We start from the raw sequence: 18,201 nt of genomic DNA on the forward strand, positions 1-18,201 counted from the left end.
CTAGAGATTTAAATTACCATATGCATACCTTCTTAAAATTTAGTCTCAAGCACATTGCTTTGATGGCCTAGTTATAACATTATTTTTTGAAAGCCAACTGTGAGATTTAGAAATATTTTAAAGTTGGCAGTTATAGCAGCAGATTATCTAGTTCTTTTATATTTACCTACTCTTCTATTCCACCAGATTGTTTGGGGTCCTTAGGAAACTAACATCAGTAACTAACATCAGTATGACGTAGGCCATGCTATTTGAGTTTATATTCTGCTTTAAAATTTCAATTAGTTGTAGCTGTCATGTGAGGAAAATGGGTCTTTCGCTTTAAGAATTCAATCCAATCTTGGCACACCTGTGCTTTCTTTGAGGTCATTGTTTGCCTTATTCTTCATTTTTATTTTGTGCTCAGTGGTAACATAGGACATAATTTATTTCTTTCAACGAAGAAATAAGCTTGGTTCTCTTTTGATTAGTTTTTAGGAAGATTTAACAGTTTTTGTAACTCTATCACTTATTCTCGGACTAAACTAAATGCTTAGGTGATAGTTCTCGAATGTAGTCAAACCATCAGTTCTACTCCTTGGTAGGTAGGTTCTCTATGTAAATGCCTGACCATACATTTCAGGTTCAAATTCAAGGTTGTTTCTTTATTTTTTAAATATTTTTTTTTGTTGTAGATGGACACAATATCTTTATTTTTATTTACTTATTTTTATGTGGTGTTGAGGATCGAACCCAGGGCCTCACACATACGAAGCAAGAGCTCTACCACTAAGCTACAACACCAGCCCAAATTCAGGGATGTTTCTAACAGTAATATACACAATAATTCAAAAATGGAAGCAGCCCAGAACACTTTCACTAGCAGATGGATAAATATACTCCAGTCTATTGGGTGAGAGAAGCCTGACATATAAGAATACATGCCATAGTATCCCATTTATATGAAATGCAAAACTACTAAAATTTTATTATTTAGTCATGCATATTTACATGAGGATTGTGAGAAATTAAAAATCAGGATAGTGGTTACCATTAGGAGAGGGAAGATTTGACTGAGATGGAGAATGTGGAAACCTTTGGAGCTTGGTGGGAAGATTCTGTTTGTTGACATGGACTGTGGTCACACAGAAATTTGCTTTATAAAAATTTATCTATCTAGGGGCTGGGGTTGTGGTTCAGCAGTAGAGCGCTTGCCTAGCATGTGCAAGGCCTGGGTTCAATCCTCAGCACCACATAAAAATAAATAAATAAAGATATTGTGTCCAACTACAACTAAAAAAATATTATCTATCTATACTTTTGTGTCTCTCCTTTTTTTTTTGTGTGTGTCTCTCCTTTTGTGTGTGTGTGTGTGTGTGTGTTTGTGTGTGTGTTTTAACAATAGGTACCCATGGTTTTTAAATAGGAGAAAATGAATAGTTAGCTCTCTGGAGTAAACTTCACAGAGGAAGTTTTTTTGAAAAACGAAAGCTCTCTTTTCTTTCACTCGAGCTGAGTCAAATAGCTCTTTCAAAACACCTGTAGTGGGCTGGGGATGTGGCTCAAGTGGTAGCGCGCTCGCCTGGCATGCGTGCGGCCCGGGTTCGATCCTCAGCACCACATACAAACAAAGATGCTGTGTCCGCTGAAAACTAAAAAATAAATATTAAAAAAAAAAAAAAAAAAACACCTGTAGTTACAATTATACAGAAGTTCTCTTTGGGAAGGGTCAAAGGCAGAGATCTGGTTCTCAACTGTTTTGATTGTATGTGTTACCATAGTAATTTTCAATCCTCCTAAAGCCTTGCAGTCACCACTCCACATTTGAGACTCAATAGAGATTTTTCTTTAATGATGTATATTTTTTAATTCCTTCATTATAGGCCATTAGTGATTCATTGGACTGGATAATATAACCTTAAATAATTTAATATGATAATAATAGCAGTTAATTATTATTTAGCTCTTATATGCCAGTACTGTTAAACTTTTACATACATAAAATTATTAATTATGTTTTTTAGGATAATGAAAGCATTCAAACAATTTCTCAAAATTTTATTACTTTAAAAACAGATGCTTAGCTGGGCATAGTGGTGCATACCTATAATCCTTGGGAGCGTCTTGGGAGGCTGAGACTGGAGGATCGCAAGTTCAAAGCCAGCCATAGCAACTTATTGAGGCCCTGTCTCAAAATAAAATATTAAAAGGGCTGGGGATTTGCTCAGCAGTTAAGCACTCCTTAACAAAAGAAAAACAAAACAAACTCAATCTGTGCATTCAACAAATATTTATTAAGCATCTCCTATACATACACCAGGCATTATTTTAGCTATTGGGGCTTTAAAAATGCATAAGACAACCAGGAGCCATGGCTCATATCTGTAATCCCAGCAACTCTGGAGGCCGAAGCAAGAAGATTGTGAATTTGAGGCTAGCCTTAGCATTTGTGAGAACTTCCTTCAACATAAAATAAAAAGGATGTAGCTCAATGGTATAGCACACCCAAGTTCATTCACCAGTACCAAAAAAGAAAAATAACTAAATAAACAAAACAGTGAGTGAGGCATAGAAAACTTTGTATTAATGGAATTTACATCTCTTGAAGGGACCAAAATTTTAAAAACTGGGATTGGTAAATCCATTAAAGAAAAATAAAAGCATTTTTTTCTTAGTGAATGAGATTCTAACTGCCGACCAGTTTTTCATTTTCTCTCAGTGAAAGTAAAAGAATTTAAGGTGATAAGAAGCAGCAAAGGTAGTATATAGCTGAACAGAAATGAGATTAAACTGTGTAAATTTTGTGTGTACACAGGGAAAATATGTGGCGAGGTGGTGCATGCCTATAACCTCAGTTGCTCTAGAGGCTGAGGCAGGAGGATCCCAAACTTAGCAGGACACTGTCTAAAAATAAAATGTATAAAAGGGCTAAGGATGTAGCTTACTGGTAGAATGTTTGTGTAGCATGCACAAGGCCTTGGGTCCAATCCCCAGTACCATATACAAATAAAGAAAGAAACTATGTGATAACCTAAGACTGAGATTATAGAGTTTTAGAACACCACAAATACCTTTTTAAAATAGAAGGCCAGATAGTAAAAATTTAGGTTTTGCAGGCTACCAGGTTTCTATTGAACTACTAAACTCTGCCATCATAATATGAAAATGAATGAACCTGGCCATGTTTCCACAAAACAGCAGGTTGGATTTGGCCTGTGGGACTGTAATTATCGGTTTCCTGTGCAGAGCATATAGATTTTGTACATTGTGGTAAGGACTTGAGGTCTTGTTTTAAGGGTTGGTGACAGTTTTGAGCAATAAATTAGTTTTTGATGTGTTTTTATAAGCTGATCTTTAGATCTTCAGTATACTATAGAACAACTAGAAGAGTTTTCAAAGTCTGTTTATACTGTTTTATTATTATGTTTGAGTGTTAGTAATTTGTTAGTATCTATTGTGTGCCAGATCTGTGTTAGGAATTAAGTTATTGATAAGATACCTCCCTACTATGACTAAACCCTAAATTCCTAGATTTATCACAGATATCTTTGTAATCCTTGGGAATTACTAATACCATTCCTGATGCAAAGTAAATATTTCAAGAGATTATTAGTACACTTCAGGGAACCGTGGGCCTTATATAATTGGTAGCTACAATATACCTTTATATAGACATGAATATATGAAAGCTTAGAGAGGAGAGAGAGAGAAAAAAAACCATTTAGATGGTAGGAGAAGAGGAATTCAGTTTTAGACATGGTGAAAATAAGCCTCTGGAGTTTCTGGGAGAAGATATTAGTAGAGTTCTGGATATTAATAGTGTTAAATTTGGCATCAACATTTAGAAATTATTCAAATGCAGCAGGTAGTCAAAGCCATTAAAAAGGAGTTTGTGCTGGGCACAGTGGCACACACCTGTAATCCTAGTGGCTCATAATGCCTATAATCTCAGTTGCTTGAAGGAGGCTGAAGCAGGAGGATCTGAAGTTCAAAACCAGTCTCAGCAACTCAGCGAGGCCCTAAGAAACTCAGTAAGACCCTGTCTCTAAATAGAATATAAAAAAGGGCTAGGGAGGGCTGGGGCTGTGGTTCAGCAGTAGTGCACTGGCTATGTGAGACATTGGGTTCGATTCTCAGCACCACATAATAAATAAAATAAAGGTCTATCAAAAACAACAACAAAAAGAAATCTTTAATAAAAAGGGGGGGGGGTTAGGAGGGATAGGGATGTGGTTAAGTACAGAGAATCTGTAGATTGGGATACTTCAGATGTTGCCGAGAGGGGCTGGGGTTGTGGCACTGTGGCAGAGTGCTTGCTTAGCATCTGTGAGGTACTGGATTTGATTCTCAGCACCACATATAAATAAATAAAAATAAAGATTTATTGACAGCTAATATATATACATGTTGCTGAGAGTAGGGTGGACACAAGCGTCTTAGTGGAGAAAAAAAAAAGTGGGAGAAACAAATGAAAGCCTCTGTAGTAAATCAGAATGCTCAGCACCAAGTTTATACTCCCTCTGAACGGTGGTTAGAGGATTTTATTCCAGAGAAACCCATCAGACAAAGACAAAATGTTTCTAAGCTTTATCTTTTCTCCCCATAAATTGCCACCTGTCACCTAGCAAGTAAGAAGCCTGCATATTTGAATTGAACTGTGTCAGCTTTTTATTGCCTCCCCCTTGTGAATATAAAGAGACAGCTAAGATGACCAGACTTTTGAGGAAATTCTCTATTGAAGAAAACAATGATAAAAACAAACAAACAAACAAAATGTGACTAGGGAAGAAACAGGAAACAAGTTTTAAAAAAAGGAAAAGGAAAAAGTCTTTTTTAAAATTAATTTCAGAGAAAGATAAATGTTTCATGTATGAAACAAGATAAAGATGGTTATATAGGTATGTATGTATTTGTGTGGTACTGGAAATAGAACCCAGGGCCCTTATGAATGCTGGGCAAGAGCTCTGCTAGGCAAACTGAACTACATTTCTACCCCTTTTTAATTTTAGTTTGAGACAGGTTCTTACTAAGTTGCCCAGGCTAGCCTCACACTTGACATACTCCTACTTCATTCAGCCTCTCGGATAGCTGGGATTAAAGGTGTGTACCACCACACCTGGCTGAGATGACATTTTTTTTTTAAAGGAACAGAGTACACATTAAATTTTTGAAAAGTAAAACTATAACCAGCTGCGGTGGCACATGCCTATAATTCCAGTGACTTGGGAGGCTAAGGCAGGAGAATCACAAGTTAAAAGCCAGGCTCAGCAACTTGGTGAGACCCTGTCTCATAAAGAGACTAGGGATAGGCCGGGTGTGGTGGCACACACCTATAATACCAGTGGCTCAGGAGGCTGAGGCAGGAGGATCACAAGTTCAAACTAGCCTTAGGAACTGTGAAGCGCTAAGCAACTCAGTGAGACCCTGTCTCTAATAAAATACAAAGTAAAGCTAGGGATAGTTCAATCCCTGGTACCGAAGAAAAAGAAAGATTAAAATGTGATATTAGATTTATTTTAATCATAAGGGTTATATGAGAAAATAGAGGAAATATTTCAGAAAATTAATAAAATGACAAGCTTTTTTAAGAAAAAAGGGGAAAATTCAAGAAAATTAAGAAATATTACTGGAGTTTTTAACATCTGAATGAGTTTAAGAATAGAAGGGGAGGAGAATGGGAGAAGATGGAGGATAGACAACCAAATTTATCATTTACATAGAATACAAGATGATTCACCAGTGCCGGGTTTCTGTTCTCGCAACTGGGTTTCTGTTCTCGCAACTAAAAGGCTCAGGGGTCACTCTAGTTAAACTGGGCTAACTGGGCTGCACAAAATAACCACACAAGAGACACAAATACCTTTTTCTTTGGGGTTGCTGTGACGGCTCCTCTGACCTTAAGGGTCCGCAGAAAGAGAGAGAGCGAGAGCACGCGCTGACCCCTTTTATTGAGGAGAAGCTATTCAAATGAGGCAAGGGGTCAGGTTTCAGGGGGCTGAGTCTATCTTCATGATGTCCACTATCAGCAGGTTGACTGACACCTGGTAGGCCACACCCAAGGGCAGAGTAAGAGGAGGGGACACACACAAGGCACTTCCATGGAAGATTCTATCCTAAACAGGGCAAGGGGTTATGTTACAAAGGAACAGGTGAGCATAGCTTTACCCATGGGGCTGTAGCAAGACACACCCATTTCTGTGACTGAGCGCCTCAGCACCCAACTGGGGAGTGTAACTCAGTCACCCTTAAGGGCCTCCCACACACCAGAATTGAAAGATATGATCCTGTAAACTGAAAAGATACCCTGAATGCCCAGGACAATATATTTTTAAAGATCACAAACTAACCCTGCCACAAAAGGTCACACACTATTTTTCCTTTCATATGAAATATTCAAAATAGGTAAATCCATAGAGATGGGAAGCAGAGGAGTCACTTCCAGGCACTGGGGAAGTGGGGTGGAGAGTAAATGATTAAGGAGTATGGGACTTCCTTTTGAGTGATAAAAATGTTTTGGAACTAGATACAGATGGTGGTTGCACAACATCATGAATATACTAAATAACTACTGAATTCTTGCTTTAAAATGGTTACATTAGGTGAATTTACCACAATTAAGAAAAAAAAAGGCCATATGCTGAGGAATAAGACATTTAAGAGCATTAGGATAAAGGGAAGATTAAGAAAACTTGAAGAGAAAAACAAAGGCTCACATTAATCATAATAAGCCAAATTATAAATTTTTTAAATATTTATTTTTTAGTTGTAGTTGGACACAATATCTTTATTTATTTATTTTTATGTGGTATTGGGGATCAAACCCAGGGCTCACCTGTGCTAGGGGAGTGCTCTACCACTGAGCCACAACCCCAACCCCCCCGATTATAATTTAGTAGCAAATAAGCTTAGGAATCCCTTTTTTACTCCTTTACTATCTTTCTCTCCTCTCTCCAAAACCTGAATTTTTCTCTTTTTTTTTTTTGTCAAAATGTGATATCTTTTTTATTTTTATTATTATTTTTTTTTATTTTTATTACTTGTTGATGGACATTTATTTATTTATTTATTTACATGTGGTGCTGAGAATCGGACCCAGTGTCTCACATGTGCTAGGCAAGTGCTCTGCCACTGAGCCACAACCCCAGCCCAAAACCTGATGTCTTTTTTAAAAAGATATTAGTTGTAGATGGACATGATACCTTTATTTTATTTAGTTATTTATCTTTTATGTAGTGCTGAGGATCGAGCATAGTGCCTCACACATGCTAGGCAAACACTGTGCCAACTGAGCTACAACCACAGCACCCAAACCTGAAGTCTTAATAGCTTAATTTGACAAACATTTATTTCTTACTCACGGTACATGTGCATGATGTGCTCCACATTGTCACTCAGGGGTCTAGACTGATAGAGCCTGCCATCTTATGGTGTTGCTGTCTTCATATGTTTTTAGAGTTCCTTTAGTGGGAGGTGAGAGGGGATAGAATAGTCCCACTCTAGTCCCACTTTCTCTTAAATGCTCTGGCTCTGGCTAGCATGCATTCTATGAACCTCCCTCAGTTCTAAGGAGCTCAGACATAAAATCCTCGTAGGTACTCAGAAAGAATAGTCAGACCAGGTATAACTGAGCACAAGAAATCTCTACTATGTATGCATACTCAAGAACAGGAGTCATTCTATCATCAGGCTTACCTTCTAGGTAGAAGCTAGAAGACAATATTGTGTAAGAAAGGAAATATGATGCTTTCAAAATTCTAAAGGAAAATTATTTCTTATAGAATTATGTCTCATCATACAGTCAGTCAAGCTGGGCACAATGGCACATGCCTATAATCCCAGAGGCTCAGGAGGCTGAAGCAGGAGAATCTTGAGTTCAAACCCAACCTCAGCAATTTATCAAAGCCCTAAGCAACTCAGTGAGACACTGTCTCTAATATAAAGTATAAAAAAGGACTGGGGATGTGGCTCAGTGGTTAAGCACCCCGGGTTCAATCCTTGGTACAAAAAAAAAAACTGTCGATCAAATAAATGTGAGGGTAGAACATTAATAAGATTTTTCAGAGGAACAAAGTTACAAAAGCTTTTACCCTCTGTCCACCACTTCTCAGGATATTATCAGAAGTGTTACAAAAAAACAAGAGAATAAAATAGGAAAGGAAGATTTAAAATCTAGGGTCAGGGAGTTTTGTACAGGATACAACACAGACTAGAGCAATAAGGTTAAAAGACTGAGCAGGTACATTGCACACACCTGTAATCCCAGCCACTCAGGAGGCTGAGGAAGAGGATTCCAAGTTTCATGCCAACCTTGAGAGACTTTTTGTCTCAAAAAAAAAATAGAGAGACTTTTGTCTCAAAATAAAAAGTAGAAAGAGCTGGGAATGTAGCTCAGTGGTAGAGCTTAGGTCCTGGGTTTAATATCCAGCAAACACACACACACACACGCACACAGATTACAAGATTGAGAGAAGGGAGGGATGGATGGATAATGTGATAGATTACCTGGATGTTTGACAGTATTGAGGAATTTTATTGTTCTCCTAAAACTTGGACTGTGTTTGAGAGAGAGATTTTAAAAAATCATTAAACAAAATGTGGCATTACAAACTCCAAAAATACTAAGTGTTGTGTAAGAAAGGAAATATGATCATATTATATGACACATATATAAAATAGTCAATAAGAATATTTGATTATAGACTAGCAAAATGTAACTCTTGTGATGATAATAGTAAGTAACATATCAGAGAATAATCCTAAAGATTTTGAGTGAGTAATGCCTCAAATGGAAGAGTTTAAAAATCAGTTTATTATTTAGTAATATAAATGTAAATAACAAAAAAATTACTAAAAGTTAAAAAGTTGTTGCTTGTAGGAATAAAGTGAATTTCAGGAATAGAATGGAGTAAGAGGACAGGTAGGACATCTTACATTTTACTTCTTATAGGACTGATGCCTTTTAAAATTATCTAAACCTTTTACTTTGAATTCTTGTTTTTAAAAAAGCAGGGACAAATAGTCAATAAGAAATGAAAGTTATGTGAAGTAGCTATGGGCTTTGGCAGACAAAAGTTTATAATGATCATGGAGTCGTTTCAGTGACTGAATGATGGGTGTAGGCAAGTTACAGCTGGTTGAAGAGTAAAAGAATACAGCACTTATTTCACAAACTGCAAAAGTAGATTAAAGAAGCTGGGTCCAGTGGCACGTATCTGTAATCCCAGGGACTTGAGAGACTAAGGTAGATGGCTTACCAGTTTGAGGCCAGATTGACAATTTAGTGAGACCCTATCTCAAAATACAAAATAAAAAGATCTAGGCATGGCCAGTCTCAGTGGCACTCACCAATAATCCCAACAGTTCAGGAGGCTGAAACAGGAGGATTGCAAGCTTAAGGACAGCAATTTAGCAAGACTATGTCTCAAAATACAAAATTAAAAGGACTAGCGGGCTGGGGATGTGGCTCAAGCGGTAGCGCACTCGCCTGGCATGCGTGCGGCCCTGGTTCGATCCTCAGCACCACATACAAACAAAGATGTTGTGTCCGCCGAAAACTAAAAAATAAATATTAAAAATTCTCTCTCTCTCTCTCTCTCTCTTTAAAAAAAAAAAAAGGGACTAGAGATGTAACTCGGTGAGTGGTTAAGCAACTCCAGTTTCAACCCCCAGTACTACTCTTTTTGTTGTTGTTGTTGTTGTTGTTATTTTGTTTGTTGGGGTTTTTTTTAATATTTATTTTTTAGAAGTAGTTGGACACAATACCTTTATTTTGTTTATTTATTCTTATGTGGTGCTGAGGATCGAACCTAGGGCCTCGCACGTGATAGATGAGCGCTCTACCGCTAAGCCATGACCCCAGCCCCTGTTTGTTGGGTTTTTGTTGTTGTTGTTGTTTTGATACCAGGAATTGAACTCGGGCACTCAACCAGAGCCACATCCCCAGCCCTATTTTGTATTCTATTTAGAGACAAGGTCTCACTAAGTTGCTTAGCACCTCACTGTTTCTGAAGCTGGTTTTGAACTCACTGCCTCAGCCTCATGAGCCTCTGGGATTATAGGCATGCACCACCGCACCCTATACTACTTTAAAAAAAAAAAAGAATAAATTGAAGGATACCAATTGGCATGCCGGATTTTAAAAAGGGATATTCAGAATAGTTATACTCTCTAGTGAAATGTAGAATATGAAAGTATGATTTCAAATAAATTATAAAGAAGATACGTTATACCTTTACTGATAATCTTACATAAAACAAGACTTTTTTTTTTTAATTTAAGTTGTAGAATTTTTCATTTTCCTGAAGTATGTTCTATAGGCATCTTTGTTGAATTGTGTCAGCAGGGAAAAGTAAACTATTGGTATGACAAAATTTTTATTTCTCGTCTAAGTAAAATTCCTTTAGAATTATTTTATTTCAGCTCAATATCCTTGACTTAAAAAGGTTGCATTGGGGGCTGGGGTTATGGCTCAGGGATAGAGTGCTCACCTTTCATGTGCAAGGCCCTGGGTTTGATCCTCAGCACCACATAAAAATAAATAAAATAAAGATGTTATGTCCATCTATAACTGAAAAATAAGAGTTTAAAAATGGGGGGGCTGGGATTGTGGCTCAGCAGTAGAGTGCTCACCTACCACATGCGAGGCGCTGGGTTCAATTCTCGGCATCACATAAAAATTAATAAGTAAAGGTATTGTGTCCAACTACAACTAAAAAAAAATTTTTTTAATTGAAAAAGAAAAAGAAGGAGGTTGCATTGGTTGTTTCCTCTGATTCCTTCATAAAAAGATCTAGACTTGCTTTTTTTGTATTTTAAATAATTTTTTATTTTGGAGAATAGTATAGTTTGACTTGACTTATGACTTCAAATAGGAATAAACAAATAATTAAATCCTGTTTCAAATGGAAAATATACATAGACATCTAGAGCTTTTTAAAAATACGTCAGTATAGGCAAAACAAATTGATTCATTGCAATAAACAGGAGTTTACTATCTACTAATAACTAGTAAACTTTGAAAGGTATGGAAGCAAGGCATTTTCGTATAGGCTATTTCATAGATTTTAAATGTTCTCAAAAAATTATAAGTATGGAGGTAATGCATACAGTATTTCAATTTAGTCAATTGACAGTGTTTTAATTTAGTCAATTCACAATGACTTACTTATTAAATAAGGTGCAATCTAATGAAAATAAAATGCAATTGTCTCCCTACCCGCAGTTTTCCGCATTAACCTGATTGCTCTCTCATAGATTAAATTCTCTTAGTTCCCCTTCCAGTTTCAAGTTTTTGTTCAAGCTTGGTCATAGGAGTAATGTTATCATCTTTAAATTTGGTCATGGAATGTGTTACACTGCCTCGCTCAGGGAAATGCTGCTCCATTTGGGCTTGGATAGTAACATTTATTTTCTTTGGCAGAGAAGCTGATCGTAGAGGGGCATCTGACCAAAGTGGTAGAAGAAACAAAGCTTTCAAAAGGTTCGTTTCTGTTTTTCTGTGGTTTTTCAGAGTTCTCTGGGATAATGAAGATAGATAAGTGTAAATTTTCAAGGTCATAGTATTTTAACCATCAGTTTATTTTTTGCAGCTTACAAAATGGCCATCTAGTAACAATTTCAGATGTTATATAAAATAGTTGGATTTCTCTTTTAGGAAAGATTATCTTGATTGGGAAGTTTCTTTCAAAGTGGGCATGTATGTGTGTTTTTGTTTTTTGAAAGTTAAAGCTTGTTATAGATTTCTTCAGGCATTAAAATTGTGTTGTGATCTATTTCACTTCCAGCATTATTTTCAGCTTTGATCTTAAAATTTTAATCAAACACAATATGAACTTATATGATAGGGAAAAATGCTTGTGGTTTCTCCTAGGGGTTATAGTACCTTTAAAATTTCTTATATTTCATGTTTTGTTGATTTTTGATATCTCAGTTTGATTTAAACAAAAATAGTGACTTTTGTCTGTAGAATTGTCTTACATTTTGTAATGAATGGTTCAGCAATTGTCTAAAGTAGTTTGTTATGTTAATTCTTTCCATTACAATTATCAGACTTACAGAAGAAAAGTGAGTTTTAATGCATCGAATCGTACTGTCAAGTCACTTTTATGCATGAGGAAAATTAAGCAAATAAATCTGGGTGGGATGTGCTCATTGTCATAGTAGAATTTCTGTTAGACTTTGCCAGTGTAAAACTAGCAATCCTTTTGGTCTGTTAAAACAATGAATGATAAAAATTTTATACTTAGTTTTAGTACATTTTGTTATGTTAAAGTAAGTAGATTCATTGGCTTTTTAAAAATGTCTAAACAGATGTTGTTATTTCAGATATCTGGTGGCTTCTATTCTGAAATTCTTTTCACAGCAGATAACCTTATTTGGGGAAAGAATGCATAGAATATGCATCACTAATATTGTTCTGACAAACAGGCATTGAGTTTCAGAATAGCGAACTATTTTTAGGACAAATGGCAATTTATTTCATCTTATTAAAGGGAGATGAGAGCACACTTTAAAATAGCTTTTTACTTCATCACCTAAATACCTATTCAGATTAGTTGGTTCAGTAGCCAGCACTTTGAAATAAAAGTTAAAGCTTGAGGGGAGGGAAGGAATCAGTGCTTCTTTAATGAAAGAAAAGTGCCTTGCTGTTTAGTGCTTCTAATTAATGCATTCTAAATTTCAGTATGTTTGCTTCAAATCATGTGCCATTATTGAAAAATCTTTATGCAGTACTGCTGATTTTATTATTAAGTCTGTATATAAAATATGCATTGAAAGTTTTAAAGAATAAATTTTTCATTCAGCAGTTCCACTTCTGGGTTTTTATTTATTTATTTTTTAATTTTTTGTAGTTGTAAATGGATAGAATGTCTTTATTTTATTTGTTAATTTTTTAATATTTATTTTTTAGTTGTAGTTGGACACATATCTTTATTTTTATTTATTTTTATGTGGTGCTGAGGATCGAACCCAGGGCCCTGCACATACTAGGCGAGCACTCTACCACTGAGCCACAACCCAGCCCCCTATTTGTTAATTTTTATGTGGTGCTGAGGATCGATCCCAGGGTCCCATGAATGCTAGGCAAGCGCTTTGCCATGGAGCTACAGCCCCAGCCCTGGGTTTTTATCTTAAGGAACAAATTGAACAAATGTGCAAGGATGTTTGTTTCAGTGGGGTTTTTTGTTTTGTTTTGTTTACAGTGCTGGAGACTGAATTCAGGGCTCTCTACCACTAAGCTACATCCCCAGAGCCCACACACACACATATGCTAGGCCACTCAGCCCCAGCCCCAGCCCCCAAAATTCATCTTTTAAAAATGAAAATATAAAGCTAAGTTTTATACACTCAGGGATTTTTCTATCAGTAGTCAACATTTGTTCCCATTAATCTTTAGAGCAAACTGAATGGCTAAAATATGTTACATTTTAAACGTTTTCAGTCCGGCTTATAAAGCTGTTTTTTGGTGTTTGTTTGTTTTGTTTTGTTTAATCTGGCTAAATGTCTCTTTTTTTAATGCTTTCATTGGTGATATTTTTGGTGAAATTTCTTTTTTACGTTGAAAATATCAGTTGTTAGAAATTGACAATTGCAAACTGTTACAGTCTTAAGTATATCGTCTAAAGATTTCACCTACTGTAGTGTGTTATCATAAGTTTTATATGTTTTGTGTTTAAGGCCTAACTCAACCTAATCATTACAGTAGCTTTGGAAGTAGAAATAGAAAGAATACAAGAAAATAATTTTACCATTAAAAAACTATATGCTTTCAGGCAGCTTACCGTGGCTCTTTAAACATCAGTTTCCTCATTTGTAAAATGAAGTTTTCACTTGCCAGATTGTTGTGGGAATTTAATGAAATGTTGCTTAGTAAGCAGGAAACACTATTATCAGGTTTACCGTTTTTTATATTTAACTTTGTTTTCCTGTTCCAGTGGTACAGGAAATTGTATATGACCACTAAATTCGTTTTGCCCATCTGTAATTATGTCTACTCAAAGATACCTTTTTTAGGATTCCCAGTTTGGGAACAGTTTTGGTATTGATTTGATAGCTTTCTTCCATTTTCTATATATTATTAATATACATCTTATTAAGCACTGCAGAGACAATCAGTAATAGGTGGATTGGGGAGGGTTTGTTACAGAAACTGAACTCCAGGTGCTCTATCACTGAGATATATCCTCAGCCCTCTTTATTTTTTATTTTGAGTTGTCAAACTAGCCTCAAACTTGTGTTCCTCATGCCTAAACCTCCCAATTTCTGGGATTACAGGCATGCACTACCACACCCAGTGATTTTTTTTTAATACTTGAAATTGGCGGCACCTTCATAATTGAAGAATAGGTGTTTTGAAAATAAGTTAATGCTCTAACTGAAGAATAGATGTTTTGAAAATAAGTAGATAGTCTCACGTTAGTTCATTTAGTTTTGTGTTTCATTCTTGAATAGAGTTGGTTTGCCACTGGGGGTTTTTTGTTTTGTTTTGTTTTGTTTACAGTGCTGGAGACTGAACCCAGGGCTCTCTACCACTAAGCTACATACCCAGGCCCCCCCCCCGCCCCTTTTTTAATATTGTATGTGTGGCCTGTTGTATCAGGCCACACAATGATGGACTGTCATTTGACTCCCTGAAATCTTGCATTCTTATTCCAAAGTAGATGTGTACCTTCAATCAACTTCCTTCCTTCTTTCATCTCTTTCAGCACTGTTCTATGCATAGAAAATATAGTAGTTAATGAAACAGACAAAAATCCATTCTCTTAAGGAGCTTACATTTTAGTGAGATCTTGATGGAAGATTTGGTGCCCCACATTTAAGGCAATTTTTTAGCACAAGTTAATACTCTAAATATAGGACAAAACTTCCTTCTAAGTCAAGGAAATACTTTTGAATATACACACTGTTAAATCCATGACACAAAGAAAAGACCACCGACTCCAATTTTAAATCAAATTAAAGCAAGCTTATATTGTGTACACAAGAGAACTAGTTGGCCAGCAGCTGTTTCACCCAAAGCAGAGAACAGCAGCCCAGCTCTCCAGGAAAAAAGCTTTTATAGCACAAAAACTTACAAACGGGGGTGTCTTGGGAACTTACAATTAACAGGATTCTGGCAAGCATAATTCAAAGGCAGATAGCAGATTAATGATCCACAGGCTTTCAAGGTAGGGTGTAAATTGAGATTCCAACATCAGAATTTCTGAGGGGCTGCTAAGGTTTTAGGGAGGGTTGTTATCTGGTCAAGGAGAGCCAGGCAAAGGTGAGTTTAGAGCAGGGGAAAGAATTCCAAATAAGATTAGCCCTCAGAGTAAGGTCAGGCCAAATAGTTATCTTAGTAAAACAGAAACGAACTTTTAATAACTTTGTGACAAGATGGTTCCCAATTCTATCTCTTAAGATAGAATTAGGTTGGGTTCATCAACACTTGTTTCACTTCAAAGTAAAGATCATAAAATTGCCAAAAATCAGCAAACATCCGGGGAGAGCCATTTTCCTATCTGTTCTTCCAGAATGATTCTTTTTCTATCCATTTATAGAGATTAGGTGTACAAGCATGTTTTATTTGAGAATGTAACTTTGTGATCAAAACCAGAACATTCAGAAATGTCTGTCAGTGGCACACCATAATGTAGCAGAGGTCACAGATTAGGTTCCCATGGGCCTTGATGATCACTTCTAATCTGAGCTTCCTGTCACTTAGCAGTTGACTTTTAGACTACAAATGGCAATGAAAAAAGAAGCAAATTAAGCCACAAATTCTAGGAGTGTTTTAATATGAAACACCCCTAACTAGTTACATTTTAATATATTAAGTATTTTGACAGTAATAGCTGTTTTAAATGTATTTCTAATTTCTTTCAAAATGGAAAATATCTCAATTAGAAAACAGTATATATAGTCACTACAAAAATGTGAAATAATAGTTTAACTATATGAAATTAATAAATGTTTGCCATGAATCTTTCTGCATAGTTATACATACTCTTTTACTTAATAGTAAGTGTATCTTGAATATTTTCCATTCCACAGTATGCACATTTCATTTTCCCATAATGAACAATATAGTATTGAGCATCAATACACCCTGCATATACCTTACATAGACTTTTGTTTCCTTAGAAAAAATACTAGAGTTTGCACATTTAAAATTTTGATATATATTTCCACAAATAGTACAAACACATACTATTATAAGAAATAAGCATACACTTAGTGAATTTGTAATCCCACTAGAAAAATAAAATATATACACATAGACTTAGGTATAGTGGCTCATGCCTTTAATCCCAGCAACTCAGGAAACTGAGCAGGAGGATTGCAAGTTTGAGTCCAGCCTTAGTGACTTTCACAAGACCCTTTTTCAAAAATAAAAGGGTTGGGAGTACAGCTCAGTGGTAGAGCACCCAGGGTCCAAACCCCAGTACCACTATAAACATACATTTGCAAATAAATAAGACACAGAAAATTAGTAATAAAAATAAACATCATCCTGGAGAAATGAAAAGTATCTTAGAGATAATGGGGACTTCAGCTTTATCTTACAGAAGGAATAGGCCAAGTTGAAGGTAGACTATTATGAGCTGGTACACCTCCCCTATAAAGAAGCTGACATGACTCAAGCAAAACTCCTGTGGGAATTAATGGTGGGACTAATAGCTAAATTCTGCAACATAAAGTTTGCCTGAAGGATTGTGGAGAATGAGGAAATGCTACAGGATTTTGGGCAGAGAAATTGCCTTCTTTGTAAATGCTGCCCTAAAAAATAGCATAGTATATGTGAATATGCCATTACAGATGAGAATCTGGAGCCTAATTAATTACCAGTCATCTTTAATAAAATGTTGGCCTATAATTAGGATTTTTGAGAGCAATTAGTTGAAAACTAGGCCTAAGGTGTCTTCATTGGACCTGGCAGAGCATCCCTTGCAAATAAGTACCAAACTTTAGTTTTTCCTCAGTGTGATTCCATATTTATGGTTTCTAAAGAAATAGATTGTTATTTTCTTATTCTAAAGGTATTTTGTAACAAATGTGATTTTTATAGGATTTTATTACATGAGTATATATATTACTAAGGCAACCTTCTAGCTAGTGTTTTTATATAATAAAGCCTTTTTCTTTCATCCTCTTAATACAATGTCCACATTGTACTGGTAATTTTGCTATATTTGGTGCAGTTCTCTGAATACTTCAACAAAGCTTGCTTCATTTTTATTTCTAGTTGGCAAGTGGACAACCTTGAACAAAAAAAAAAAAAACAACCCAGCCCTCTGCGTAGCAGATAAAATCCACATTATAATTTAATGTGAGCTCCGTGTAATAACCAGCATTCCATTTTGGACTGGGGTAGTGACAAAGTAAGATTCAGTGATCTCAGTTAATTTTTAAAATCTACTACTTTGCATAGTAGTAGATTTTGAGCATTCATACCCTGAAGCAGTTTTCTTGTTATAAGATATTTAATTATAATAAGATTTTTACTTTTATGTTTTTTCTTGGTAGAAAACCAGGCAAGAGCAAAGGATTCTGACTTATCAGATACTCTGAGTCCAAGCAAGGAAAAAAGCAGCGACGACACTACAGGTGAGTTTTAACCTAATGTTTACAAATCTACAGCTGTTAATAGCAGTTAGGTATGCAAGTTAATGTAGATGGAGATTTCAAACTTTGTAGGGGAAAAATAGTGCTTTCATTTGTCAATTCACTCCCTTGACTGTTAGATATTTCTTTAAAAACTACTTTTAACTATCCAACTATAGTAGCTGTGTAAATTTAGTTACTTATTTTGATAATAATAGATTGCTGATAGTTCTGAGTGCTGTCTGTAATTATCTCTTTTTTCACCTTTCTATAGACGCCCAAATGGATGAGCAAGACCTAAATGAACCTCTTGCTAAAGTGTCCCTTTTAAAAGGTACTTTAATAGTTTTTATGACATTATAAATCAGGGTATCAGATTCACCTTTTGCCAGAAAAATCTGTGTCATATATTGTGTGAAGTTTTTAATTAAGAGTTTAAAATAGATTCTGTAAAGTAGCAGAAACTAAAATTTTAAATGTTGATATTGGTGCCCAATGCCTTAAAAAATTATATTTAACATGTAGAATAATTCAGATCATAATTTTAAGATTATGAAGGGCAAAGCAGTAAGTGGTAAAACATGAAATGTTTACATTTGAACTTATTAACATAATGATGATAAGGTGAAAACCTTAACT

At 35.6% G+C, this 18,201-nt stretch overlaps 1 protein-coding gene across 32 annotated transcripts in view; it reads left to right on the forward strand.

Annotated features, from left to right (window-relative positions):
- Window positions 1–18,201, forward strand: part of Slmap (sarcolemma associated protein) — a 155,559-nt gene that overhangs the window by 105,222 nt on the left and 32,136 nt on the right. For 31 of the 32 annotated variants that reach the window (XM_046452768.2, XM_046452763.2, XM_046452784.2 and 28 more), the window contains 3 exons: window positions 11,399–11,458; window positions 17,485–17,565; window positions 17,837–17,896. In XM_046452768.2, the coding sequence (XP_046308724.1) occupies window positions 11,399–11,458; window positions 17,485–17,565; window positions 17,837–17,896 (201 nt within the window). Of the gene's footprint in view, window positions 1–11,398; window positions 11,459–17,089; window positions 17,340–17,484; window positions 17,566–17,836; window positions 17,897–18,201 lie in introns of those variants that run through there. The other variant, XM_046452799.2, reaches the window with a different exon arrangement.

This window comes from Marmota monax, unplaced genomic scaffold, assembly GCF_021218885.2.
Source record: "Marmota monax isolate L192 unplaced genomic scaffold, Marmota_monax_Labrador192_F-V1.1 WCK01_AAM20220418_F8-fsc00042, whole genome shotgun sequence".
Lineage (NCBI taxonomy): Eukaryota > Metazoa > Chordata > Mammalia > Rodentia > Sciuridae > Marmota > Marmota monax.